The following is a 23,191-nucleotide window of genomic DNA, read 5'->3' as shown; positions in this document are numbered from 1 at the left end:
TATATTGCAGCACAATAAACTATGTGTGTTTAAAATATCAGATATAAGATTCCTTATAGTCTCTACATCATATATCAAAAAACATCCACAATTATCAGATACAAATTCATGTGAATTTTTGAAATGGAGGTGTCTAGATCATGAATAAATTTTTCAGTACCATCCTTAGCAGGTTTTTTAATGTAATCATTTTCCCTGTTCATTAATCTAACGGACATATAAAATCTTGATTCCAGAATCCAACTAGTACTCTCCAGTTGACCTTTTACTAGTGTCTGTTCTCCATTGTCTTCTACACTTACATAGTGACTAGAAAACTTATAGGGCCACATACTTAATGTATCAAAAAATAACTAACTGTTATTAAATTCAAGATGGTAATTTAGTATAATATAATACTATAGGAGAATAGTTATTAGAATGAATTTGTATAGGATTCCTTAAACTGTAATTTTAATATCAACTCTATTTTTGTGACAATGCCATCCTCCGTGGATTTTCAATGAGGAAAATATGGATGTTAATGAAGAATGTGTTCCTTAAAGGTACATTGTTAATGATCATATTTCTATGAACACTGAATAAGAGAAATGATAGCTTATGTTAATGCTAATGCATTTCAGATCCATTCAGTATCCCATTATGTGATGAGAATTGATGAATGTTGTCTTTTTGGAAGTGTCATATTCTAGGAAGCAGAATAATTAAAACATTTCTCTCCCATTCCATCCTTCCATAATTTTCTGTGTCCTCACAGAGTGCAGATTCTGAAAAAAATGGTTTCGTGAAAAATATCAATAGTTTTAGCTATTACTTCCAAAACTACAATAAATAGCATGTTGACATATCTACAAGCTTATTTTATTGCATTCTGTTTTATTTTTTATACTTTAATATTTTTTACAATTACTAGTTATTCCCCTCCTGGTCTGCCCCATGACTCTTCTTCATCAAATATCTCATCAATATCTCCAAGCGGATATTCCTACCTCCACAACACACAACTATTCCCAATTCCTGGGTCACACATCTCTCAGGGCTTTGGTGTGTCTCTCTTCTCTCAATAAGGCCATACAAGACAGTTTTATGCTACATATGTGTTTGGGCTTAATATCATCTGGGGTATGCTGTCTGGCTAGAGGCTCCAGTTCTGAGAGAACTTGGTTGTCCAAGTTAGTTGATACCTCTGGGTGATACTCCTCCTCTGCTCCTTGTATCTATTCCTAATTCATCCATAGGGGCTGCCAGATTCTGTCCATTGTTGGATATAATATATTTGTATTTGAGAGAAGAAAAGGAATATTTCCTTCTTAGAGTAATGGCCAATAGCTTGAAGAGCAGTTGGGAAAAAAAGGCAGTATTCTGTCAAGTATGTGTTCATACTGGATATCAGAAAATATGTTCTGATTTCATCTTTTTTGATTATTTAGTTTGTTTGTTTCAAGGATGGATTGTTTGAGTTCATACATGGTTTAATTATGCAGCTCTCTCTGTGCTGGCTCTCATTTTCTATACAAAGTCATGGATTCAACTGAATTAACATATTTATTGGAAATTACCAGGGGGAAAAACCACATGAAAGCAAAATGATTAATAAAATTGTAATAATAATTTGAGAATTTTAGTTCTGTTAGAAGAAATGAAGCAAGTGATTCAGTGCATGATGCTATGCACACTGTTTGTTAAATCAATACATATGACAATTATTGAAATCACTAGAACACCTACTGAGATTGACTCTAAAACAAGATACATGTACTATAACCCAATATTTGGTGGGTCTGTACCAACTTTAGCTTTGAGAGAATTCCTAAAATACGTGATCAGAAAAATGATTTTTCCCTGATCTTTTGGATAGTATTTCGCTCTGGTCTCAATAAAATGATATAGATCTTGGGTGCAAAGATGCATCCAAGCATCCCTGCACTGGATGCCAAGATGGAGAAGATCTCCACAGCAACCATGAACTTGCCCTTGGTGCTATGGTAAACAGGGAGGAAGGTGACCCAGACACTGCAGAACACTAGCATGCTGAAGGTCAAGAACTTAGCTTCATTGAATGTGTCAGGCAGATTCTTGGCCATGAAAGCCACAGTGAAGCTTCCTAGTGCCAGGCAGGCCAAGTATCCCAGGACACAATAGAATACAGTAACTGAGCCTTTGTTGCACACAATGATGATGTGGCCATGCTGAGTGTGTTCATCAATATCAACGAAGGGAGGAGAAACTGCTAGCCAGATTGCACACAGAATACATTGGAATAGGGAACATATGGGAATAATGTAGTTGGGTGTNCCTGATACCAGGAAGTTTCTCAACATTCTTCCTGGGTCTGTGATTTTGAAAGCCAGAACCACAGTGACTGTTTTGGCCAGAACTGTGGAAACAGCCACAGTGAATACAATTCCAAATGTGATCTGCTGTAAGACACAGGTGACTCTGTTAGGATGGCCAATGAAGAAAAAGGAGCACAGAAAACAGAACATGAGTGACATGAGCAACAGGTAACTGAGGATTCTGTTATTGGCCTTCACAATAGGAGTGTCATGGTGCTTCACAAAGACACAAAGTACTACAGCTGTGAATGCAGAGAAAAAGAAGGCCATTGAGGCAAGAGCCATCCCCAAGGGGTCTTCATAGCTTAGAAAGGTGACTCCTTTCTGAATGCATATGTTTTGTTCTGTGTTGGCATAATGGTATTCAGGACAATTCACACATTGATCCATATCTGATACCCAAAGAAAGTTTAGTTAGTGCTGCTTATAGAAATTTTTACTGAAAAGTATTTCAAGTAAGAGTGGTGAAAGAAGCCATGTAATGCTGTCTCTGATGCTGAGAATGTAATGTGAAGGATATTGCTGAACACCAATGCTTTCAATTCATAGTGTTCATAACGTTTTAAGGAAAATAAACCAAGCAATTATTTCTTTGTCTTTTTAAATTTTGCTTATATCATTTAAAATATTATCAGATAGCAAAGATTTCAGAAGGCATTTTTTGGTTCTATGTTGATACCAAGTAGATTACTTAAATCAGAGAAGATACATTCATAAACTACAATGGGGTAGGGTAAATAAAAATACCTACACAGATTTTTTTCTGAGATCATTGACTATTTGATAAATTTAATCTATATGTTACATTGCAGCTCTGATTTCTACTGGAACAAGATCTTTAATAGGTACACAAGAATTCACTAGCCTAAATTCATTGACATAGAAACAACGCTACATTGAAAATGTAGGCTATGTGTATGTGTACATAATTTTATCGATGTGTTCTTGTAAAAGTATCTATTGCTTTATTGAATTTAAGTGATTCCTGGCATACATCACAAGATGGTGGAGAATGAAAGGAAATATAATGTCTATTTTTGAAAAGTAGAAAATACTAAAAAATAAGCCCTACGGTGTTTCCTCATATGACAATAATTAAAAGTTCTGATTATTGTTCATGATATGCACTAATATTAGCACTGAGGGAAAAAATTCTTCTCTAAATACTTTGTACAAACACATCCTTCATTTTAATTACTACTTCATTTCGAATGCTGAACATTTTTATCATGGCCTCATTGCCATTCTTATAAAACTCAGTGTCTGTGAATGTACTCAGGCATGAAATCAGTATGAACTAATAGAATAAGCAATAGAACAGAGGAATCCTCGAGAAAGAGTGGTAACCCAGATGGCTGTGTTAAGCAATAATACACCATTCATAAGTATTAATCTCCAAGATGGTAACAACATCAAATGTATTTGTAATTGTACTTAGTTTTCATGTAATTTCACAAAATCTTAATGAGCTTCCTTGGTTTCCAGATTTCTTCTCTACAACAACATATTTGTGGAGAGCTATTATTTGATAAGTTGCCTAAGAGCCAAAGAAACTGTATTAGCTATAAGGGGAATACTTTGCTCAACCAGAGAACCTGATTTCAAACACTAGAAACCATGACAGCTATCTCACAAGTGCATGTAAATATAACTACAGGGGCTATTATTAGCTCATATGTGCACCTTTACATGTGTTAACCAATTAAAGTAATAAAATATTATATGGATTATTGGAAGAAATTTTGTTGTTTATTCTTATTTGATTTTTGACATGCAAAACAATTTCAGTATACTTTTAAATTTATTTTCAGTATAGTGTATGTTAGAATGTATGACTTCAAAAAACATCTTCTGAATAGGTGGATTGGTTTGATTACATGCATCATGGGAATAAATTCAGATTGTAAGTTTTAGCAACAAATGATTGAACTGATGAACCATCTCACAGACATGTGTCTTACAATTTTAATTTATTGTCCGGTGTGGTGGCACACGCCTTTAATCCCAGCACTTGGGAGGCAGAGGCAGGAGGATTTCTGAGTTCAAGGCCAGCCTGGTCTACAGAGTGAGTTCCAGGACAGCCAGGACTACACAGAGAAACCCCGTCTCGAAAAAAACAACAAAAAAAAAATTTTTTTAATTATTATGTAGAATGAAAGTGAAAATAATTTGAAAGCTAACCATAAGCTTTTTGCATTTTGCAAACCCTACATTATTATTATAATAATGAGTGTGATATGTAATATAATAAATATGATTCTCATTGTATATTCCACATAATTGATCAACTCTTATCCCCTACTTCCTGGATTCATATTACATCTGGCTTTGAATATGGCCCTCTAAATATTAGATACTTAGCATTTTCTCATAAATTTGCAAATACTTTTGTCTTCTATATAAATTGTACAGTGAACATGGGTTTTATATCGAGCTGTCTTATGATCTAGTCTAGTATAATATATATTATAGTTGCTTCTTCAGGGTTCCTATATGTACATAAGGTACATAATCATATTTAGGACATATATTTTCATAAAATAAGACTAAATTAATACACACAAAAACTGTGACTATAAACAAATGTAGATGTATGTTTATAATAGACTGATTATTTGGAAAATTTTGTCCAGAATACCTTCAAATTGCAGTTACATTTTTTGAACTGTTTCTTTGTGAAATGGAATCTACCATGAATTTGCAAAGAGTCAATAAGGAGATCAAGGCACAAGGTATGTTTGTTTGTTTTTGCAAAATTTTGTTAATGATTTTTATATCTACATCTAGTAAATTGGAAATGTGATATATTTTATATTTACATTTGCTTCTTAATTGACTTTTTCATCCAAGTGTGGTACAAGAGGAATGCATATGTACAGGATTCATCAGAGCAGAAAATACTCACTTGTCTCATTAGAAATTTTATTTTCAGGGCAAGGGCTGCAAACAAAGCAGCAGGCTGCCATTCCCTCCTTCCAGAATTTTCTGAATCCAGGACTACAATCTGTACTACACAGAGAAGACGGCATCTGTGAGAAAATTATACACATGGTGATAATGAGTTTTATACATTTCTGTTATATTTTATATTAGTACATTANGATTTCAATAAGCTCATTTTATGCACACCAACTGATTGACATTTCACTCTGTCCAGTGTTTAATAACCACCTATGAATTTTGGAAATGCATTGAAGAAATGTTGGATAATTTCTGAGTGTCTAGTAATTCTGGCAAAAGAGCTCATATGGATCTATATGCAAAAACTACAGATATTGCAACATGAAGTTTTTTAGTTAATTATTTTCAATTTTTCACTAAGTGCTGGGAACAGAAGAAACTTTCATTGAGATATTTTCTCAGACAATACTAGTCTTTCCTCAGATCTTTGAAGCATTTTCTTAAATGGTAATTGACATAGGTGTGCCCATCTCACTGTGAGCAGTTAAGCCAGTAAGCAGTGTTCTTTTAAGATCTATGAATTAGTTCCATTTTCCAGATATCCATACTTGTCTTTCTGTGACAATAAGCCATATGGCAAATTACCTCTCCCTCCTTACTTGACTTATGATCAAAGTTCAATTAAAGCAACAGAGATACAGTTAGTATTTGAAAAAATTTGAAACAGAACAAATCTGTCTATAAGTCACAAATAACAAATAAGACCTTGAAGGAATTGCCATTGCAAACATGAGAAACTGTACATAAAAAAGAGTGGAGTATGCAGACAGTGGTTTCATATGGCTGGAAAAGATAAACAAATCTGTAGTGACCTTGAATATGAAGTGTTTCATGAAGTCAAAATGCTCTCCAGTGGCTAAAAATACTGGAAAAAGCTGGATAAAAATTAGATTGTTTAAAGTTAATTGAAGAATTGAAGAGGGAAGGCTCTTGGAGTATGAAGACTTGATGCCCCAGTATAGAGAAATACTTGGGCTTTAAAGCTGAAATTGGTAGGTGGGTGGGGAGCACCATCATAGAAGCGGGGTAAGTGGGGGTTGTATAGTGGTTCTGCGGGGAAACCAAATAAAATAGATAACATTTGAAATGTAAATAAATATCAAAATTAAGAAATTGAAAAAAGTCAAGTAAACAAAAATCACAATAAAAATGGGAGTATATCTCATGGGTATCTGCTAGTATAATACAGTAGGTTCAAACTTCAACCCTCCAAGGTAATAGAGAGCAATAATAAAAGGGCGCGTTTAGCTAATAGGCTGCATGTGTATTACTTGTATAAGCTAAAGGCATTAATTTTTTAAGAGTCAAACGATAATAAGTTTATACATCTTATAGACATGTTAACTTATAGTATTATATTCAGACCACTGCCATGCTTATTCAAAATTGTTAACCTAAATTTACATCATGAATAGAGGTATAAAATACTAATTTTCACAACTATATTATTTAAATATGAATATTAATGTGTTCATTTGATCACAATTAACATAGACATTTATAACAAAACTAAAGATCACCTTTTCTTAAAGCATACCTCTAATAAAATATGACCTGGAAGAGAAAATCCAGGCATAAAGCACAGCTTAAAATGGCCTGATAAAAGCTGTGGTATGCTTCAGACAGTAAAAGCTCAGATTAAAAGCTCTGAATGCCTGGAAAATAAAAGTATGTCAAAAGATAATTCTCAGTTACTTCATTGCCTGGAGTAGGACATGCACTCATGTTTTAAATGGGAGAAATAAGGAAAGAGGTAGGATATAAACTCGAAAATGTACCCTGATAATAAATACTAGATTTTATGTTTGTTTGCTTGTTTCAAGCCTCCATTAAAAAGTATACCATTTGCATGGTAGGAATATGATTGCAAAATTTTCTATAAAATCCTACTCCATATCAGAACCTATTCAAGGCACAAAGGTAAAAATAATAGATTTGTGTATATATAATCTAGGTATTTACTTACTGTTTCTTCATATAAAATATAAAAATATACTGTGATAAATGATATTTTATATGTCCATACAGTGTACCACATGGACACATATGAGGGGTATCTCTTGCTCTCTTTTATGGTCAAGTACGGATTCTTAACTATGTTATAATTAGCACAACTCCCAAAACATTCATTTTCTAACTGAATGAATAGAGAGTTGACAAAAATCCAAAGTAGGAAAAGAATGAGTATTCGAGGAGAATTAGCACCTGTGGAGGAGTATTAACTCTGATACGTTTGCAAGCAAAATTGAGAATTGATCTGAAACCAGAAACCTCAAGAAATCCTGTCTACAATATATGGAATAGTCAAGTAGATGCAATGAGTTGGCCCAATTTGGCCACAAATGTCAATGTGGTTTTATTTTCACACTTATGCTCTCAAGGCCTGAGGACATTCAGTTTACAATAGATTAATTTCCAGCTAGAGCAACAGAACTTTTCTGGATTACAAAAATTTGTCCACTGTTGTTTACATTTGGAAATTTTGTTATGGCTAATTAGTAATAAAAGAAGATACCAGCAGTATTTGACTACAAGAGTTTTGTTTGGGCTGGCATTGAAAAGGGCAGTCTATTTCAGGCTTTTTATGTAGAATTCGCATTAACAGATAACATCATTGTGTCCCAGGAAATCCTTTTGCAGTTCAACATTAACAATTTTTAGGAGTTTCTTATTATACTTATTCCACATGCACATGTTGAATAATTAATTGGCTTCAAAAACTCTAGATATTCTGATCATAGAATTTAAAGTTTGAATTATCATTTCAAAAATAAATATTCTAAGTACTGAAAGGGGCAATCTATCACTCAATTGTCTATCACTACCTCATGCTTCAATCACTACTATTCAATATATAAGAAATGAAGTAGGATTTCCTGGTCCTTTCACCTAGTTCTATTTTATATGGTTAGTTACCTTAGTGTGTTGTGAAAATTTTGTCTTCTTATGATGTCTTAGTTTTTCTGAAATATTTTTTTATTTTATTATTCTTCCACAGAATCCTATTATGTACTAATGAGAGACAGAAAGTGAATCTGATGGAAAAGGCAGTTGTGGAGGGGCGTGGGATAGGAGTATTAACTATGATAAATTTGCAAGTAAAACTGAGATTCGTCACATCCCAAAAGTAGGAAGGGAAACTGTATTTAGGATATATTATGTGAAAATAATAAGCCATTTTCAATACATAAAAAAACCCAATTTCAAAAAAAAAATTCACCCTTTTCTCAAAGAATGATCTTTCTGTAGTGTGTATTGTTCTTTTGGTAGGTGTTTTTGTCAAGAACTATAGCATACACATCCATCAAAGGTATTATTATTGAACTTCCTTTATATCTCTTATAACATATTATAATGCTTTCCTCAATTTTATTATAAAGAAAAGTTCTCTTATAGTATATGAAATTGTCACCCACTCTCTGAAGGCAACTAAGGAATATCTTAAAAAAATAAACCAGCATTGTTTTCTTTCATTTCATTTAGAGAAAGTTAACAAAAATAATCCATTATAATGGAAAGTTATTTGATGCTTTTGAGTAGTTCCCGTTATTACTGTATTTGATATGTATTAATAGCTATTTCTTTTTCTGTTGTTCTAGTGCTGTGTATATGTCCCCTTGAACTTCTGTTCATCTTACTTAAAGTGTGAAGGGGTTCTTCAAATTTATTAAAAAATGTATTTCTGTGAAAATAAATCTCTGTAATTGTATTCATTATTGTATGTGGTAAGTGTCCTAAGATTATATGGGAAAACATTTTTGGATAATGACAAGTGTTAGTAATTATGTCTATTAGTGTTTCATAGCTATAAAATTAGTCTCCCTCCAATCAACATCTGTTCTAGACGTTTCAGTTAATGGGAGAGATTAGTGTGTAATAACAACAATAATAGGAAGAAAATTCTGTTAACTTAAAGGAAAGAATATCAAACAGTAGTGAAGAACAGTTTTGTATTCATTAAATTGCAGAAAATGGTTCTGATATGTCAAAGATATATTTTATGCATGTTTCAATCTTCAAAGAATTGGTAAAAATGTCAAAAATGTGAAAAAGAAATATAACACAAGTGCCTAAAAATTGGATCCTGATTAAACAAAATTTTACTTTTCAACATGTTATCATGTATCTACTTGAAGTGTTTACTGTTGTGTATTGTACATCAGTAAGTTAGTACACACTCACCTTTCTACTTCCTGTGGCCAATTCAATCATGTCTCCATATAAGTGAAAGTGTTGTCCATGTGGAAAATATGGGCTGAACTTTCCTAACTTCACCTTAATCCCAAGGTGTTCTGAGATATTCCCAAAGTAGAAAATGTCATAATCTTCTTGCAGAATTACTCTCTGTTTCATAATCACTTTGTCCCCAAGAGGATCAGTGAAGTGGATCTTTCTCAGAAATGAATTTACCTAAAATACAGCATTGCATTATAATGTATATACCATTCCTTCAAATCATAATTTGTATTCTGATTTCATAATAAAGGCACTATAATTAAAGAATGAAAGATAGAAATCAAATAAATGCAATAAGATAAATAAAACTATCATAATATTCCAAGAATGCCCAATACTGTAAGGAATGTTATGACATCTGGGTGCTCTCTAAAAATCCACAAATTTTCTTTGATAAACTGTGACTTCTTTTACCAATCACATTTATGATAGTGACTAGAGTTTCTTTTTCTTTAGGAAAAATGGTCAGAAGCTTAACTATTTTGGAAAATATTTCCTATTTCATTAATGTGGGTATCTGAGATACCAAAAACAGCTACACAATTGAAGACACTGAAATATAATCCACTAAAAGAAACTCTACCGTCAAGCAGTGAGAAATTGCTCCTTTCCCATTGTCTATTGCCTGATTATCAACCTGTTGCAGATTTGTCTCATGGAGTGCATGGGCCATGGCATATATAGCATTGTATATGTTTTGACTACCATCATTAAAGGTTATGTCAAATTTCTGTTCCATTAGCCATTGCAATAATGCATTAGATGAATAATTCATCAGTAATTTACAATTACATGTTAAGGCTTCACAGTTAAAGTACTTCCACTCTGGAATTGCTAGATATAAATCTGTCCTTTTGAGATGGCACAATGATTGCACAAACTTTTTAAAGCCAGAAATCTCACGATGGTGGTGTACAAAAGTAAAAGTCCCATAGAATGTGCCATGAGTTAAGTCTTTCTTACTGGTAGGGAAATTCAGTTGTACTGTGGTGATCCATATTCTCTGTATAACTGTAGATTCCCACATTCTGAAGCTCAATTCAATATTACTATATGCTTCCCCATAAATGATAATAACATTTGTGGATGACATCACAATTTGTTTGTAGTTCATTTCAGTTTTGTGATAGAATGAAATCTCATAGACTGACATCATGTTCACAAAGGCAAAGCAAATTTCCTTCTTTTCAAACTCTTTTTTCAACTCTGAGAGAAAATGTTTGCCTTGATCATCATCAGGGATGACAAGGCCAACCCATTTCCAGTGGAAGAAAAGTATGAAGGAAACCATTGCCAATGCTAGAGATGTGTCCTTTGGGGCCATCTGATAGAGATAGGGATATTGTTCATCATCGGTGAACATGGAATGGAAAGGTCCATAGGTAAGTTGAAGGAACTACAACACAAAGAACAGCATGAGGTGTAGTACACTAAAGAAGCCAGTAATCATATTTACCTGCAAAGACTTAATTATTTGTGTCTTTTCCTCTCTTCTCTGATTCAAATCAGCAAATATGGAAGCCTGGCAAATCCACTTCTAATAGAAACAGCAAGAATAGCTGTTTGACAAAGACTTAATAAAATATATTTGCTTGCAATAATAACTGCCATTCTGTCTTTCAGTTTTAGTCATGATATCTCTGTTTTCAAAGTTTGGAGGGATTTTAATGTGTTTATATCTTGGTGAAATTTTACTAATATTTTTTCAAAAGGCATTTTTTCCTTAATCCAGAAATATAATGAAGATTTACCAGAAAAATCCTATACATAATACTGCTTAAGATTTTAGGAAAAAAAAATATCTTGCACTACTTCAAAGTATTCCTTGTATTTTAGTGGTTGTGACTCACAAAAAGATGCCAGAGAATTCCTTTTTAGGATAAGGCTCCAAAATACTCTGGGAATATCTGCCTCTATGCCTCTTCAGTAAACAGATAATCAGAAAAAAGAAATTTAAAAAGGTAAACTATGTTTGGCAGCTTAAAATTTTAGCAGCAGTTTAGATTAAAAAAAAAACTTATCCTACTAAGTACTTTGGTAATAATGTTGCAAAATATATAGGTCTCATAAGTTGAAACTTTTGAGGAAAATATACAGAAACAAAACTATATTGAATTGAGTTATCTCCTGCATACAAAGTATCTTATAATGATAGAATAATAATCATGTGGAAATATATGAAAGAACGAGTTATTGGAACCACATAAACACTCTTTCTTAGAAGAGTTCATTTGTGAAGTTCTCTTATAACTTATCATAAGGGAAAAAAAGAAAAACAAGATAAAACAGAGCAATTAGTTTCGTAAAGATATGACATAACCTTTATATCATTAAAGAAAAAGACTTATAATAACTAAAACTGTATGCTGCTGAAATTTTTCCCACAGTATCTAATGAAAATTGACACTATGATTCTTAATGGTTAGTCATAAATTCACTGATAGTAAAGTGTCTAACTCCACAGACTTCATTGGAGGTTTTCATCCACTCTAGTGCCACTGAAATGGCAAAAGTGTCCAGGCTAAGAATGGTCAGCCATGCCTTTGCAAAAAATACTCCAGATACATAAAAGTTGGCTTATAGAGGAAATGTTTGTAAAATATACTTCTGTTCCACCAAAGTTTGTCACTGATGACTANANTTATAACACCACCATAACTCGGTTATTTCACAGTTTACGATTATAATCTAAATTTATGACCAAGATGAAGATTACAGATATCTGGGGACAGAAATAATATATTCTATGTTTTGGAACAACATGAATCTTTCTCTTCTTACTGAGATTTGGATAAATAAAGAAACACTTTGACTGCCAGTCAGTTAAGGATGCAAGATTCTCTCTATCACCCTGTCAGACTCAATTCTTCATGACCTTCTCTATTTCTTCTTTCTGGAGTCTGTCAACTTCTGGAGGTGGCCCATAGCAGAGGCCCTATCATGTCACTGAATAGTAAGTACCCTAGAACTACATGGATTGACATAAGAATAAGTCCAGTCTCATCCATTAACTTTCTTAATATCTATCAATGTTCCCCAAAAAGACATGACATAAAGAATTCCTAGCCTATGATAACTCACACGTGGAGAAAAGAAGATATCCATGTATAGCCCCAATTCCCATGATATTCTCGAATCGGGTCCTGTAAGCAGAAATGAACACGTAGTATCTTCATTACAGAAATAATTAGGAATGGGCTCATATTTCTTCTGATGAAAATAATACGGTGTAGTTGTCATAGTTTTCCCATCACAATGGCCAAAATTGTATTTTATAATCAAAGACATATTTGGTAAGAGATCAGGATTCCTGTTGATTTCATCCATTGCAAATGCCAATGCCAAAGCATATTTGTGATTTTTAGTTGTTTTTCTGTAAAAGAATACAGTGTTCATTATGGACAGATGATTATACATGCCCATTTGTACTCAATAGAAGCACTATGCTATGCTGGGAGATTCTTCATCTGACCTCTAAATGGAAACAAATGGCTTTTGTTGTGAGATTGGATTAACAGGAGAACAAGGAAAATAGTGAACACTTTAAAAGTACATGGGAGTATTTCTCCCAGAAATAAGAATGTATATTGACCTCATTCCCAGAAATTATTCCAATCTCTGCTTTTAGTGCTTTATCAGAAGATAAAGAGAAAACCACAGATGTTGACAAAACTGTAATTTTGATCATGTCTTCATTTTGAAATTATTTAGCATTATAGAAATACATGTGTTATGAGACCCTTTGATATTATACCTCTTGTGTAATTAACTCAATTAGTTAAGGTAGTGAAAATATGATTTGTCAGTACATAGTATTCTCTCTGCAGCAAAATTTGTTTCCTGTATTAACAATCACTTATAATTAGTGTTTAATATTCTTAGCATGTCCCATCATATCTATCGTCATTTTGTTATTTATTCTTACAATATTTTGCTGAAAGAAAATATTTTCTAAATATTTACTTTTAAGTGAATTCAAACATCAAACATGCATTAGGTGAATGATACATGTATATGCATATGATTATATGTATATGTGCAAGGATTGTTTAGGTCATAAGAGGGCAATACATCCAAGTGTTTTATAGAGTATCCTCACTTCAAATGTGAAGGTGTACACATTCGCTTACTTTCTTGTTACAAAGAAAAGTGATATATTCATTCTGGGTAATTTTTATTTATTTATTTATCTATTTACTTATTTATTTTTGTTTTGGCTGTTCAAGACAGTGTTGAGCTTTATATACCTGGATGTCCTAGAACTCTCTCTGTAGAACAGGCTGGCCTCGAACTCAGAAATCCTCCAGTGTCTGCTTCCCAAAATCTGGGATTAAAGGCTTGTACCACAACTTCCAAGCTGGAACTTCTTATCATTTTAATTTAATTTCTAGAAAAAACTCTTGATATACTTTCCAGTAACACTAATACAACACTAGCATCCTACTGAGAACTTCAAAAATAAGGAACCTGCTGAGATGGCACTTTGTATGTGCCAGTATTATGGGCTTATAAAATAGAAGAGATTTTGGTGTAAATTATATAGAATATGTTCATTTTTGTAATAAATGTATGCCAAAGACAGTGGCAATAGAATAATATCATATAGTGTTTGTGTTTATCTTTATGTAAAGAAAAGTATCTACTGTACCATTCTTGTCAGTTCATATAATCTGATCAATGAACATTAAAGATTCACCTGTATATTTAATAATTAAATCTGAAGTAAATGCAAAAAGGTTTAAACCAAAAATTTTACCCATGTGGTGTTTTCATTCTATATTCTATAAAATATGCCATTTTAAAATATTGCTTATTAACACACATGAAAAAAATCAAAGTTAATAATTTTGCCATTACATAAAAGAATTTGGAGAATAGACCTTGTGCAATGTTCAAACGACTTCCTACAACTAAACTTTAGGAAACATCAGTTACTTAAGCTGTCTGTGTAGCTTAGTTGTCGAAATGGCTGTATTTTTAAAAAAATCTATAGATCCAGGCATGGTGGCGCATGCCTTTAATCCCAGCAGTTGGGAGGCAGAGGCAGGCAGATTTCTGAGATTGAGGCCAGCCTGGTCTACAGAGTGAATTCCAGGGCAGTCAGGGCTATACAGAGAAACCTTATCTGGTAAAACAAACAAACAAAAAAATCTATCAGCAATCCCCAAAAATGGTTGTTGATACCATGTTGCTAGCATGTCCACCTGTATTTACTAAAACTTCTGAATAGATGTCCACAAGATATAAATATCATGAAAGGATCAGAGATTACCAAACTTAGACATGAAAAGAGATGACATATTTCTTAATGACAAATAAACTAATAGAAAACTCCTGTATCACTGTTCTCAATGGTTCCAAATACTCCACATCACAGGTGTCACACATGAGTGTGAAAAGGGACATAAACAGCCATCAGTGTTATTGATAGAGTCACTATTCAAGAAATGTACAAATATCATTGGATTCTATATGTTCCACATATCATTTAGCTAAAAGAAGAGTGCAGAATTATACATGAATAGTATGATGCACAAAGCCATAGTGCTTTTGGAATTTATATTTTAAAACACTTGGATGTATTGCGGTATAATGACCTAAATATTCCATGCTCATATACATGCAAAAATGTCCATCTAGGCCAGGAGTGGTGGCACATACCCTTAATCCCAACACTCGAGAGGCAGAAGCAGGTGGATTACTGAATTTGAGGCCAGCCTGGNCTACAAAGTGAGTTCCAGGACACCCAGGGCTATACAGAAAAAGCCTGTCTTGAAACACCCCCCCAAAAGAAAGTCCATCCAGACATTCACACGAAATGTGAATTTCTGAGTCTAAATATCTTCTCTTTCCAAACTGGAAGAAACTTTAGAAAGAAGAAGTGACCACATCCAATCAACTTGAGGCAGTAAGTTTGTATATATGTAAAGTTCTTGACAACTATATGTGCCATGAATATTATGGGAATGAGCATAAGCTCTAGGATCAAAACACTGATGTATGTACAGTCAACAGTGTTTATGACAATCTATTTGCATGTATTTGGAGTAAAACCTAATGACATATTATGGGATCAAATTCAATAAGTCATCACTATCTAGAGTACAATACAAACTGTACATAGGAGGGTTTTATATGAACAATCAATGTAGATAGTCCTTTATTCCTCGGCTTCCATTCTTTAAGTCAGAAGCCACGTGATTTAAAAAAACAAAACAAAACCTCCACTGGATTAATTAAAAGGAGAGAGAAACTAAGATTAATTCTGTAAAAAAATAAAGTTGTTTCTTTGTGTTCAGATTTAGTAACAGTACAGGATACTCAAGGATTTGCCTAATTTTCATCATCAGACCACACAAGAAATATTCTAGATGTCATTTATATGGAAAATACAAATGCACTTACAGGACATTCAGAGTCTGGTTGAAATAATCTTTCTCCATAGGCATCTGAACTGCTCCAAGGATAAAGGAACAAGTTAATTGCAAAGCTTTATCCTTGATTTCATTCAGGTTTATTCTCCAAAAGCACATGGGATCAATGTAATTTGCCATGAGAAGTGGAATGTTGAGGAAGAAGAAGACTCCCATCAAAATGAACATATTTGTCCTGCCTTAAACAGAGGCAATATGGATTTTGTAGTGCCATGCATACTACCACATCAAATTTCTACCTGCTTATATTTCTCTAGTCAAAGGAGAGGTTTGTTTTATATTTATGATTCTGGTTTGTTTTTTTTTCCAGATTGCTCCTGGGACATGGAGAAATTCTTAAACATTCTCTACCCTGGGGCAATGCAAATGGTGTTCATAGACTTTGTAATAATCATAGGTAGGTAAATGCATAACATAATACATTTTCGGGCTCCATGATATCACTCTTGTTTGTGAATACCTGGAAGGAAATCCTTTAGTTCAAATTTGGTCCTTGGAAATTTTTGAAAAGGTGATTATGTGAACACAATTAGAAATGATGTCAGTGAATTGTATCAGAAGATTCACAATGAGACATNCAGTAAAGTATAATCAGAGGTAATAGGGACACACAGGACAGTGTTTTACAGAATCCCAGTCAGGAATAGGCAGACTCAACTTTATAGTCAATGAGATTCATAGGCAATGTAGAATGTAGACTATGTCATACCAGTGACACAAACAGATTATTTAAACAAGGCCTGTCCTACCATTGTCTTGAGAATCAATAAAGAGACCAAGTCAAAAAATACTTAATCTGTCTCTATCCAATATTATGCAGTTCTTCACAGATCCACAGTTTACTTACATGATAAAGATTCAAAAAGATCCAGAGAGAATGCCATTTGTGGGCTTCCTTTTTTTTTCTTTTCCTTTTTATTGGTTATTTTATTAATTTACTTTTCAAAATGTATCCCCCTTCCCAGTTTCTCCTGCGCAACACCCCTATCCCGTTACTCCTCCCCCTGCCTCTATGAGGGCGCTCCTCCATGCGCACTTCCACTATTCCTCAGGACTCTATCATTCCCTACACTGGGAATTCAAGCCTCCATAGAACCAAGGGTCTACACTTCCAGTAATGTGACATAAGGAAGTCCTCTAAACTATATCAAGCTGGAGCCATGGGTCCCTGATGTGCACCGTTTGTTCGGTTTACTGCATGAACTCTACCTTCCAAAAATTCAATACTAATATTAAAGTAATCTTAATATTTGAATTCCAAATTATGATCGTCCTCCATGAACCTCATAATTTTTAACTTATAACTTGTACTGACCCATTTATTTCACATTATCTTTGCTTTCCTACATTGGTTTTGCTCATTTTACTTTGTATTATGGGTGAGATAGTCTTGTTTAGAAATCTCGTCTTAGTATCTTAGAGGTAAATATTGACTGTGAAGAAACAATTTTCTAATATGTAAATTTTATTATAAAATCTTTCTACCTATATATTCTTATTTGCATTCTAGAATCAATACTAAACATTTGACAGTTTACTGATGAATGTACACCCATGAACCTCTCTCATTGCATTTTTCCTGAAAGAATCAGAGCACAAACAGGCAATATATTTTTTGGTTGATGGTATGCCTTATGTCATTTAATAACACAAACAACTTTAATGTTTTGCACTGAATATGGCTGGACACTCAAAAGTCGATGTTTTTACAGTATGAATAAGTTTTGTTCTGTGATAAGTAGTCCTAGAGTGGTGAGACTCGAATCTAGAGGAATGTAAATGGTGAAGGCTTTCATCATTATACAGAGTAAAGTTGTCTTTCAAGAGGGAGGGAAAAAACAGAGATGTCCCTCAACAGAGGAATGGATACAGAAAAGGTGGTACTTTTACACAATGGAATACTACTCAGCTATTTAAAAAAATGAATTTATGAAATTCCTCTGCAAATGGATGGATCTGGAGGGTATGATGCTGAGTGAAGAAACACAATCACAAAAGAACTCACATGATATGCACTTACTGATGAGTGGATATTAGCCCTGAAACCTAGAATAACCAAGATACAATTTGTAAAACATATTAAACTCAAGAAGAAGGAAGAATAAAATGTGGAGACTTTGCCACTTCTTAGAACTGGGAAGAAAACTCCCATAGAAGGGGTTACAGAGACAAAGTTTGGAGCTGAGACAAAAGGATGGACTACCCAAAAACTGCCCAACCCAGGAGTCCATCCCATAACCAGCCACCAAATGCAGACACTATTGCATACACCAGCAAGATTTTGCTGAAAGGACCCTGATATAGCTCTCTCTTGTGAGGCTATGCCAGTGCCTGTCAAACACAGAAGTGGATGCTCACAGTTATCTATTGGATGGAATACAGGGTCCCCAATAAAAGAGCTAGAGAAAGTACCAAAGGAACTGAAGGGGTCTACAACCCTATAGGCGGAACAACAATATGAACTAACCAGCACCCCTAAAGCTCATGTCTCTAGCTGCATATGTAGCAGAAGATGGTCCAGTCAGCCAACATTTAGAAGAGAGGGCCCTTGGTCTTGCAAACTTTATATGCCCCGGTACAAACTTTATATACCCTGGAACACCAGGTCCAAGAAGTGGAAGTGGATGGGTAGGGGACTGGGGGGGGGTGTATAGGAGACTTTGGTGATAGCATTCAAAATGTAAATGAAGTAAATACCTAATAAAAATTGGGGGGAAAAAGAGTGAGGGTTAGCCATACTTGTGGTGCAAGCCTTTAATCCCAGCACTTGGGAAACACAAGAAGGTGGATTTCTCAGTTCGAGGCCAGCCTGATCTACAAAGAGAGTTCCTGGACAGCCAGGGCTATACAGAGAAACCCTGTCTAGAAAAACGTACTTAAAGAGTCTGCATAGCCTAGTAGTATAAAGAGCTGTATTTCAAAACAACTAACTCCACAAAAATGGGTATTGATGCCACATTGGTAACATGTACACATATATTTATTAAAATTTCTGAATAAAACCCAAAAGATATAAAAGTCCTGAAAGGGTAACAGATTAATGAAATTATACATGAAAAGAGATGATGTGTTTCTTAAATAATGGCAAAAACTAATAGACAACTCATAATTCATAGTTCTAAAGTGTTCCAACTAATCCACACAACAGATATCCCCCATGTCAGTGATAATGTAAATTGGCAGCCACCATTGTTATTAACAGCCTCACTATTGAAGGAATGCAAATTTATTATTGGATTCCATATGTTCCACATGTTTTACTCTAAAGGGAGAATGCAGAACTGAACTTTATAAAACATAAAAACCAGTGATTGTATATGAACAGTGTGAAGCAAAAAGCCACAGTGCTTTTGGATTTTATCCTTTAAAACACTTGGATGTCTTGACTGTTAATGACCTAAATATTCTGTGATCATATACATATAGAAATGTCCATTCATGCATACATGTGAAATGTGAATTTCTGAGTGTAAAGATCTTCTCTTTCCAAATTTGATGAAGCTTAAGAAGGCAAGAAGTTAGCACATGCAAAGAACTTGAGAGAGTAAGGTTGTATATACACAAAGTTCTTGACAACTATATGTGTCCGGGGGAATTAGACTATGCAAAGACAGGCTGATCTCCATTTGACCTGAGTTCTGAACCTCGGAATGGTCATAATTCACCTCCCTAACATGATAGGCTTTCCTCCATGCTCCTGGAAATCTGTCTCCTGACTAAATTACAGCACCCACAGCCCGCACAAGAGAAGCATGGCTAGAAGTCACGTAGGCAATGACCCAAGCTTCTGACCTTCAGACTAAAATCCTTCCCGGTTACCTAGCAACAATAAAGATCATAAAAAGGGCTGTTCAACCCCTGCTTGCTCTCTTCTCACTCTCTTACTTCTTATCGCTCACTCTGACCCCTCTCTCACTACTCTCCTCTTACACTGTCTTACGCATCTCTCTTTTATTCCTTTCTCTTTGTCCTCTCTCCTCTCTCACTCCTCTCTCTTCTCTCCTTGTCTTCTCCTCTCCTTTCTCTTCTCCTCTCCTCTCTCCCTCTTACTGTCTTTCTCTTTAGCTTTTCTTCTATTTCTCTCTCTTTCTATCTTCTCTCATTCTCCCTGCCTTTCTATAAAAAGCTCTAAAACCATAGAGAGTCTCTGCTCATTAAGATCCACTGTGCTCACTCTTGATGATGTTGGGAAACTCTTCCCTCATCCCTCTCTCCCATAACCCTGGTGGCTTTAGCAAAGTATCTCCAGGGAACCCAGGTAGGCCTGCCCTTTGGATACCACACAAAGAGAGAGTCAAAGGCTTGTATGCCTACCCGGGATTGAGCAGAAAGGGTATGGCATCCCTCCCAAGCCCTCCTGACCAGAGAATAGGTAAAACTCTGGTGGGGTGTGGGTCTTCCCTACCCTCTCTTCCCCTTGGCCTCCCTTTTTAGTTCCCAACAATGTACCATAAACATTACTGGAACTATACTATGCTCTGGGACCAACACACTCATAGAAGGGCTGTCAGCAAAGTTTATGACTATCATTTGCATGTAATTGGTGTAAAACACAATGAAATACTATGGGATTAAATTCAATAAGTCATTACTGTTTAGAGTGCAAAAGAAACTGTTAGTAGGAGGGCTTCGTTTGAAGAATCAATGTATATAGTCCTGTATTCCTCAGCTTCAAGCTTTCAAGTCAGAGGCCACCTGACTTAAAGAAAGTCAAAACCTGCATAGGATTAATTAAAAGGGGAAGATAGAACGGATGCTGTAAAATAATTAAGGTTGTTCCTTGGTGTTCAGCTTAGCAACAGTACAGAAGTCTCAAGAATTTGCCAAATCTTCATCATCAGACCACACAAGAAATAGTATAGAGGACATTTACATGGAAAATACAAATGCACTTACATAATATTTAGAGTCTGGTTGAAATAATCTTTCCCAATTGGGATCTGAACTGCTCTAAGAATGAAGGAACAAGTTAATTCCAAATCTTTATCTTTGACTTCATTGAGGTTTATTCTCCAATAGCATGAGGTATCAATGCAATTTGCCACGAAAAATGGAATGTTGAAGAGGAAGAAGACTCCAATCAAAATGAACATATTTGTCCTGCCTTAACCCTAGGCAGTGTAGATTGTAAGGTGTCATCCATATCAACACATCACATTTTTGCCTGCTTTTAATTCTCTAGACAAAGGAGCAGTTTGTTGTATATTTATGATTCATATTTTTTTCAGATTGCTTCTGAGCCCTGGATGAATTCTCAATCACTCTCTACTTTGTGTCTCTGAAACTGCTGTCTGTAGCTTATGTAATAAACATAGGTAGGTAAATACATAAGATAATTCATTCTCAGGATCCATAATATCACTCATGTTTTTGAACACATATAAGGAAGACCTTTATTTCAAATTTGGTCCTAGGAATGTTTTAACAATGTGATTATGTGAATACAATTAGAAATGATGTCAGTGGATTGGATGAGAAGTTTCACAGTGAGACATCTAGTAATTGTGCAATTGGAGCTAATGGGGACGCACAGGACACTGTATTACAGAATCCAAGTCAAGGATAGGCAGCCACATGTTTATTGTCACTGAGATTTACAGACCATGTACAGTATGGATTATGTCACATCAGTGACACAGACAGATTATTTAAACGAGGCCTGTCCTACCATTGTCTTGAGAATCAATAAACAGACCAAGTCAGAAATATACTTAGTCCCGATCTATAAAAAATTAATAGTTATTCACAGATCCACAGTTAACTTACATGATAAAGTTGAGATTTAAAGGTTCAATGAGGCCCAGGGATAAGCCATGCTGTGTGCTTTCTTTTTTGCTTTCTATTTATTGTTTATTTTATTTCTTTACATTTCCAATTTTGTCCCCCTTCCCAGTTTCTCCTGCACAAACTCCCCATCCTTTTACCATTCCCCTTCCTCTAATAGCGTGCTCCCCCATTCGACCATCCACTAATCCTCAGCACCCTATCATTTCCTAACCTGGGTAATCAAGCCTTCATAGGACCAAGGGGTTACCCTTCAAGGGTTGTGACACATAACAGTTCTCTGCAACATATCCAGCTGGAGCCATGGGTCCCCAGATGTGTACTCTTCAGTTAGTTTAGTCTTTGGGACTTTACCTTCCAAACATTCAATACTAGTGAGAAAGCGATCTTTATATTTGAATTCCAAATCATGATCATCCTCCCTGATCCTCATTTTTTTAATGTATAATTTGCACTGACAAGTTACAATGTATTTTTTTTTAAAGATTTATTTATTTATTTATTATATGTAAGTACACTGTAGCTGTCCTCAGACACTCCAGAAGAGGGCGTGAGATCTTGTTACAGATGGTTGTGAGCCACCATGTGGTTGCTGGGATTTGAACTCCGGACCTTCGAAAGAGCAGTTGGGTGTTCTTACCCACTGAGCCATCTCACCAGCCCGGTTACAATGTATTTTACATTATCTTTTTTTTTTTCCTACATTGTTTTTGCTCATTTAACATTGCAGTAGTGGCTGTGAGAAAGTGTTGTTTAGAAGTATTTTCTTAGTATCTTAGAGGAAAATAGTGACTGTGAAGCAACACTGTGTTATAATGTGTGAACTTTTCTGATAAAATCTTCCTATCTATATATTCTTGTTTGCATTCTATAATCAACACTGATGATTGGAGAATGTACTGATGATTATATACTCATGAACCTCTGTCACTGCATTTGAAATGAAAGAAACAGAGTATATATAGGCAACACATTCTATAGGGTGATGATATGCCTTATTATGTGTTTGAATGACACAAACAAGCTTAGTGTTTTGCACTGTGTATTGCTGTACACTTAAAGATCAATGTTTTTACCATATGTATAACTTCTGTTTCTCTGGTAAGCTGTCCTAGAGTGCTAAGTCTTATATGTACAGGAATGTAAATGAAGTCCGTCCTAAGAATACAGAGTAAAGTTGTCTTTCAAGAGTGAGGATGGGCACTCACCGATCTCAAAATTTTAACCCAGAATAGTTCCTATCTAAAGGAAATACAGGAACAAATAGTGTAGCAGATGGTAAGACCATCTAGGGACTGTCCCTCTTGGGATCCATCTCATATGCAATCACCAAACCCAGAAACTGTTGCTGATTCCAAGAAGTACTTGCTACCAAGAGCTAATATAGCTGCCCCCAAGAGGATCTGATAGAACCTGACATATACAGATTCAGAATATTGC

The 23,191-nt window shown here is 34.7% G+C and overlaps 1 protein-coding gene across 3 annotated transcripts; it reads right to left on the bottom strand.

Moving 5' to 3' along the window:
- Positions 1-1,823: 1,823 nt before the first annotated feature.
- LOC110315665 (vomeronasal type-2 receptor 116-like) lies at positions 1,824-16,135 on the bottom strand. 3 transcript variants are annotated; one of them, XM_021189668.1, is made up of 6 exons: positions 15,939-16,135; positions 12,615-12,906; positions 10,117-10,929; positions 9,480-9,707; positions 5,242-5,365; positions 1,824-2,728 (listed from the first exon to the last, which is right to left on the bottom strand). In XM_021189668.1, the coding sequence occupies exons 1-6, from the start codon at positions 16,133-16,135 to the stop codon at positions 1,824-1,826; spliced, it is 2,559 nt and encodes an 852-aa protein (XP_021045327.1). The 3 variants fall into 3 exon arrangements, with proteins under 3 accessions (XP_021045327.1, XP_021045328.1, XP_029390615.1); XM_021189669.1 differs by having other exon boundaries at positions 1,824-2,578; XM_029534755.1 differs by having other exon boundaries at positions 10,117-10,926; positions 12,648-12,906.
- Between the last annotated feature and the right edge of the window lie 7,056 nt (positions 16,136-23,191).

This window comes from Mus pahari, unplaced genomic scaffold (genome assembly GCF_900095145.1).
Source record: "Mus pahari unplaced genomic scaffold, PAHARI_EIJ_v1.1 scaffold_5941_1, whole genome shotgun sequence".
Taxonomy (NCBI): Eukaryota; Metazoa; Chordata; class Mammalia; order Rodentia; family Muridae; genus Mus; species Mus pahari.
Note: the sequence above shows the minus strand (reverse complement) of the source record. Positions and strands in the feature narration are given on the sequence as shown.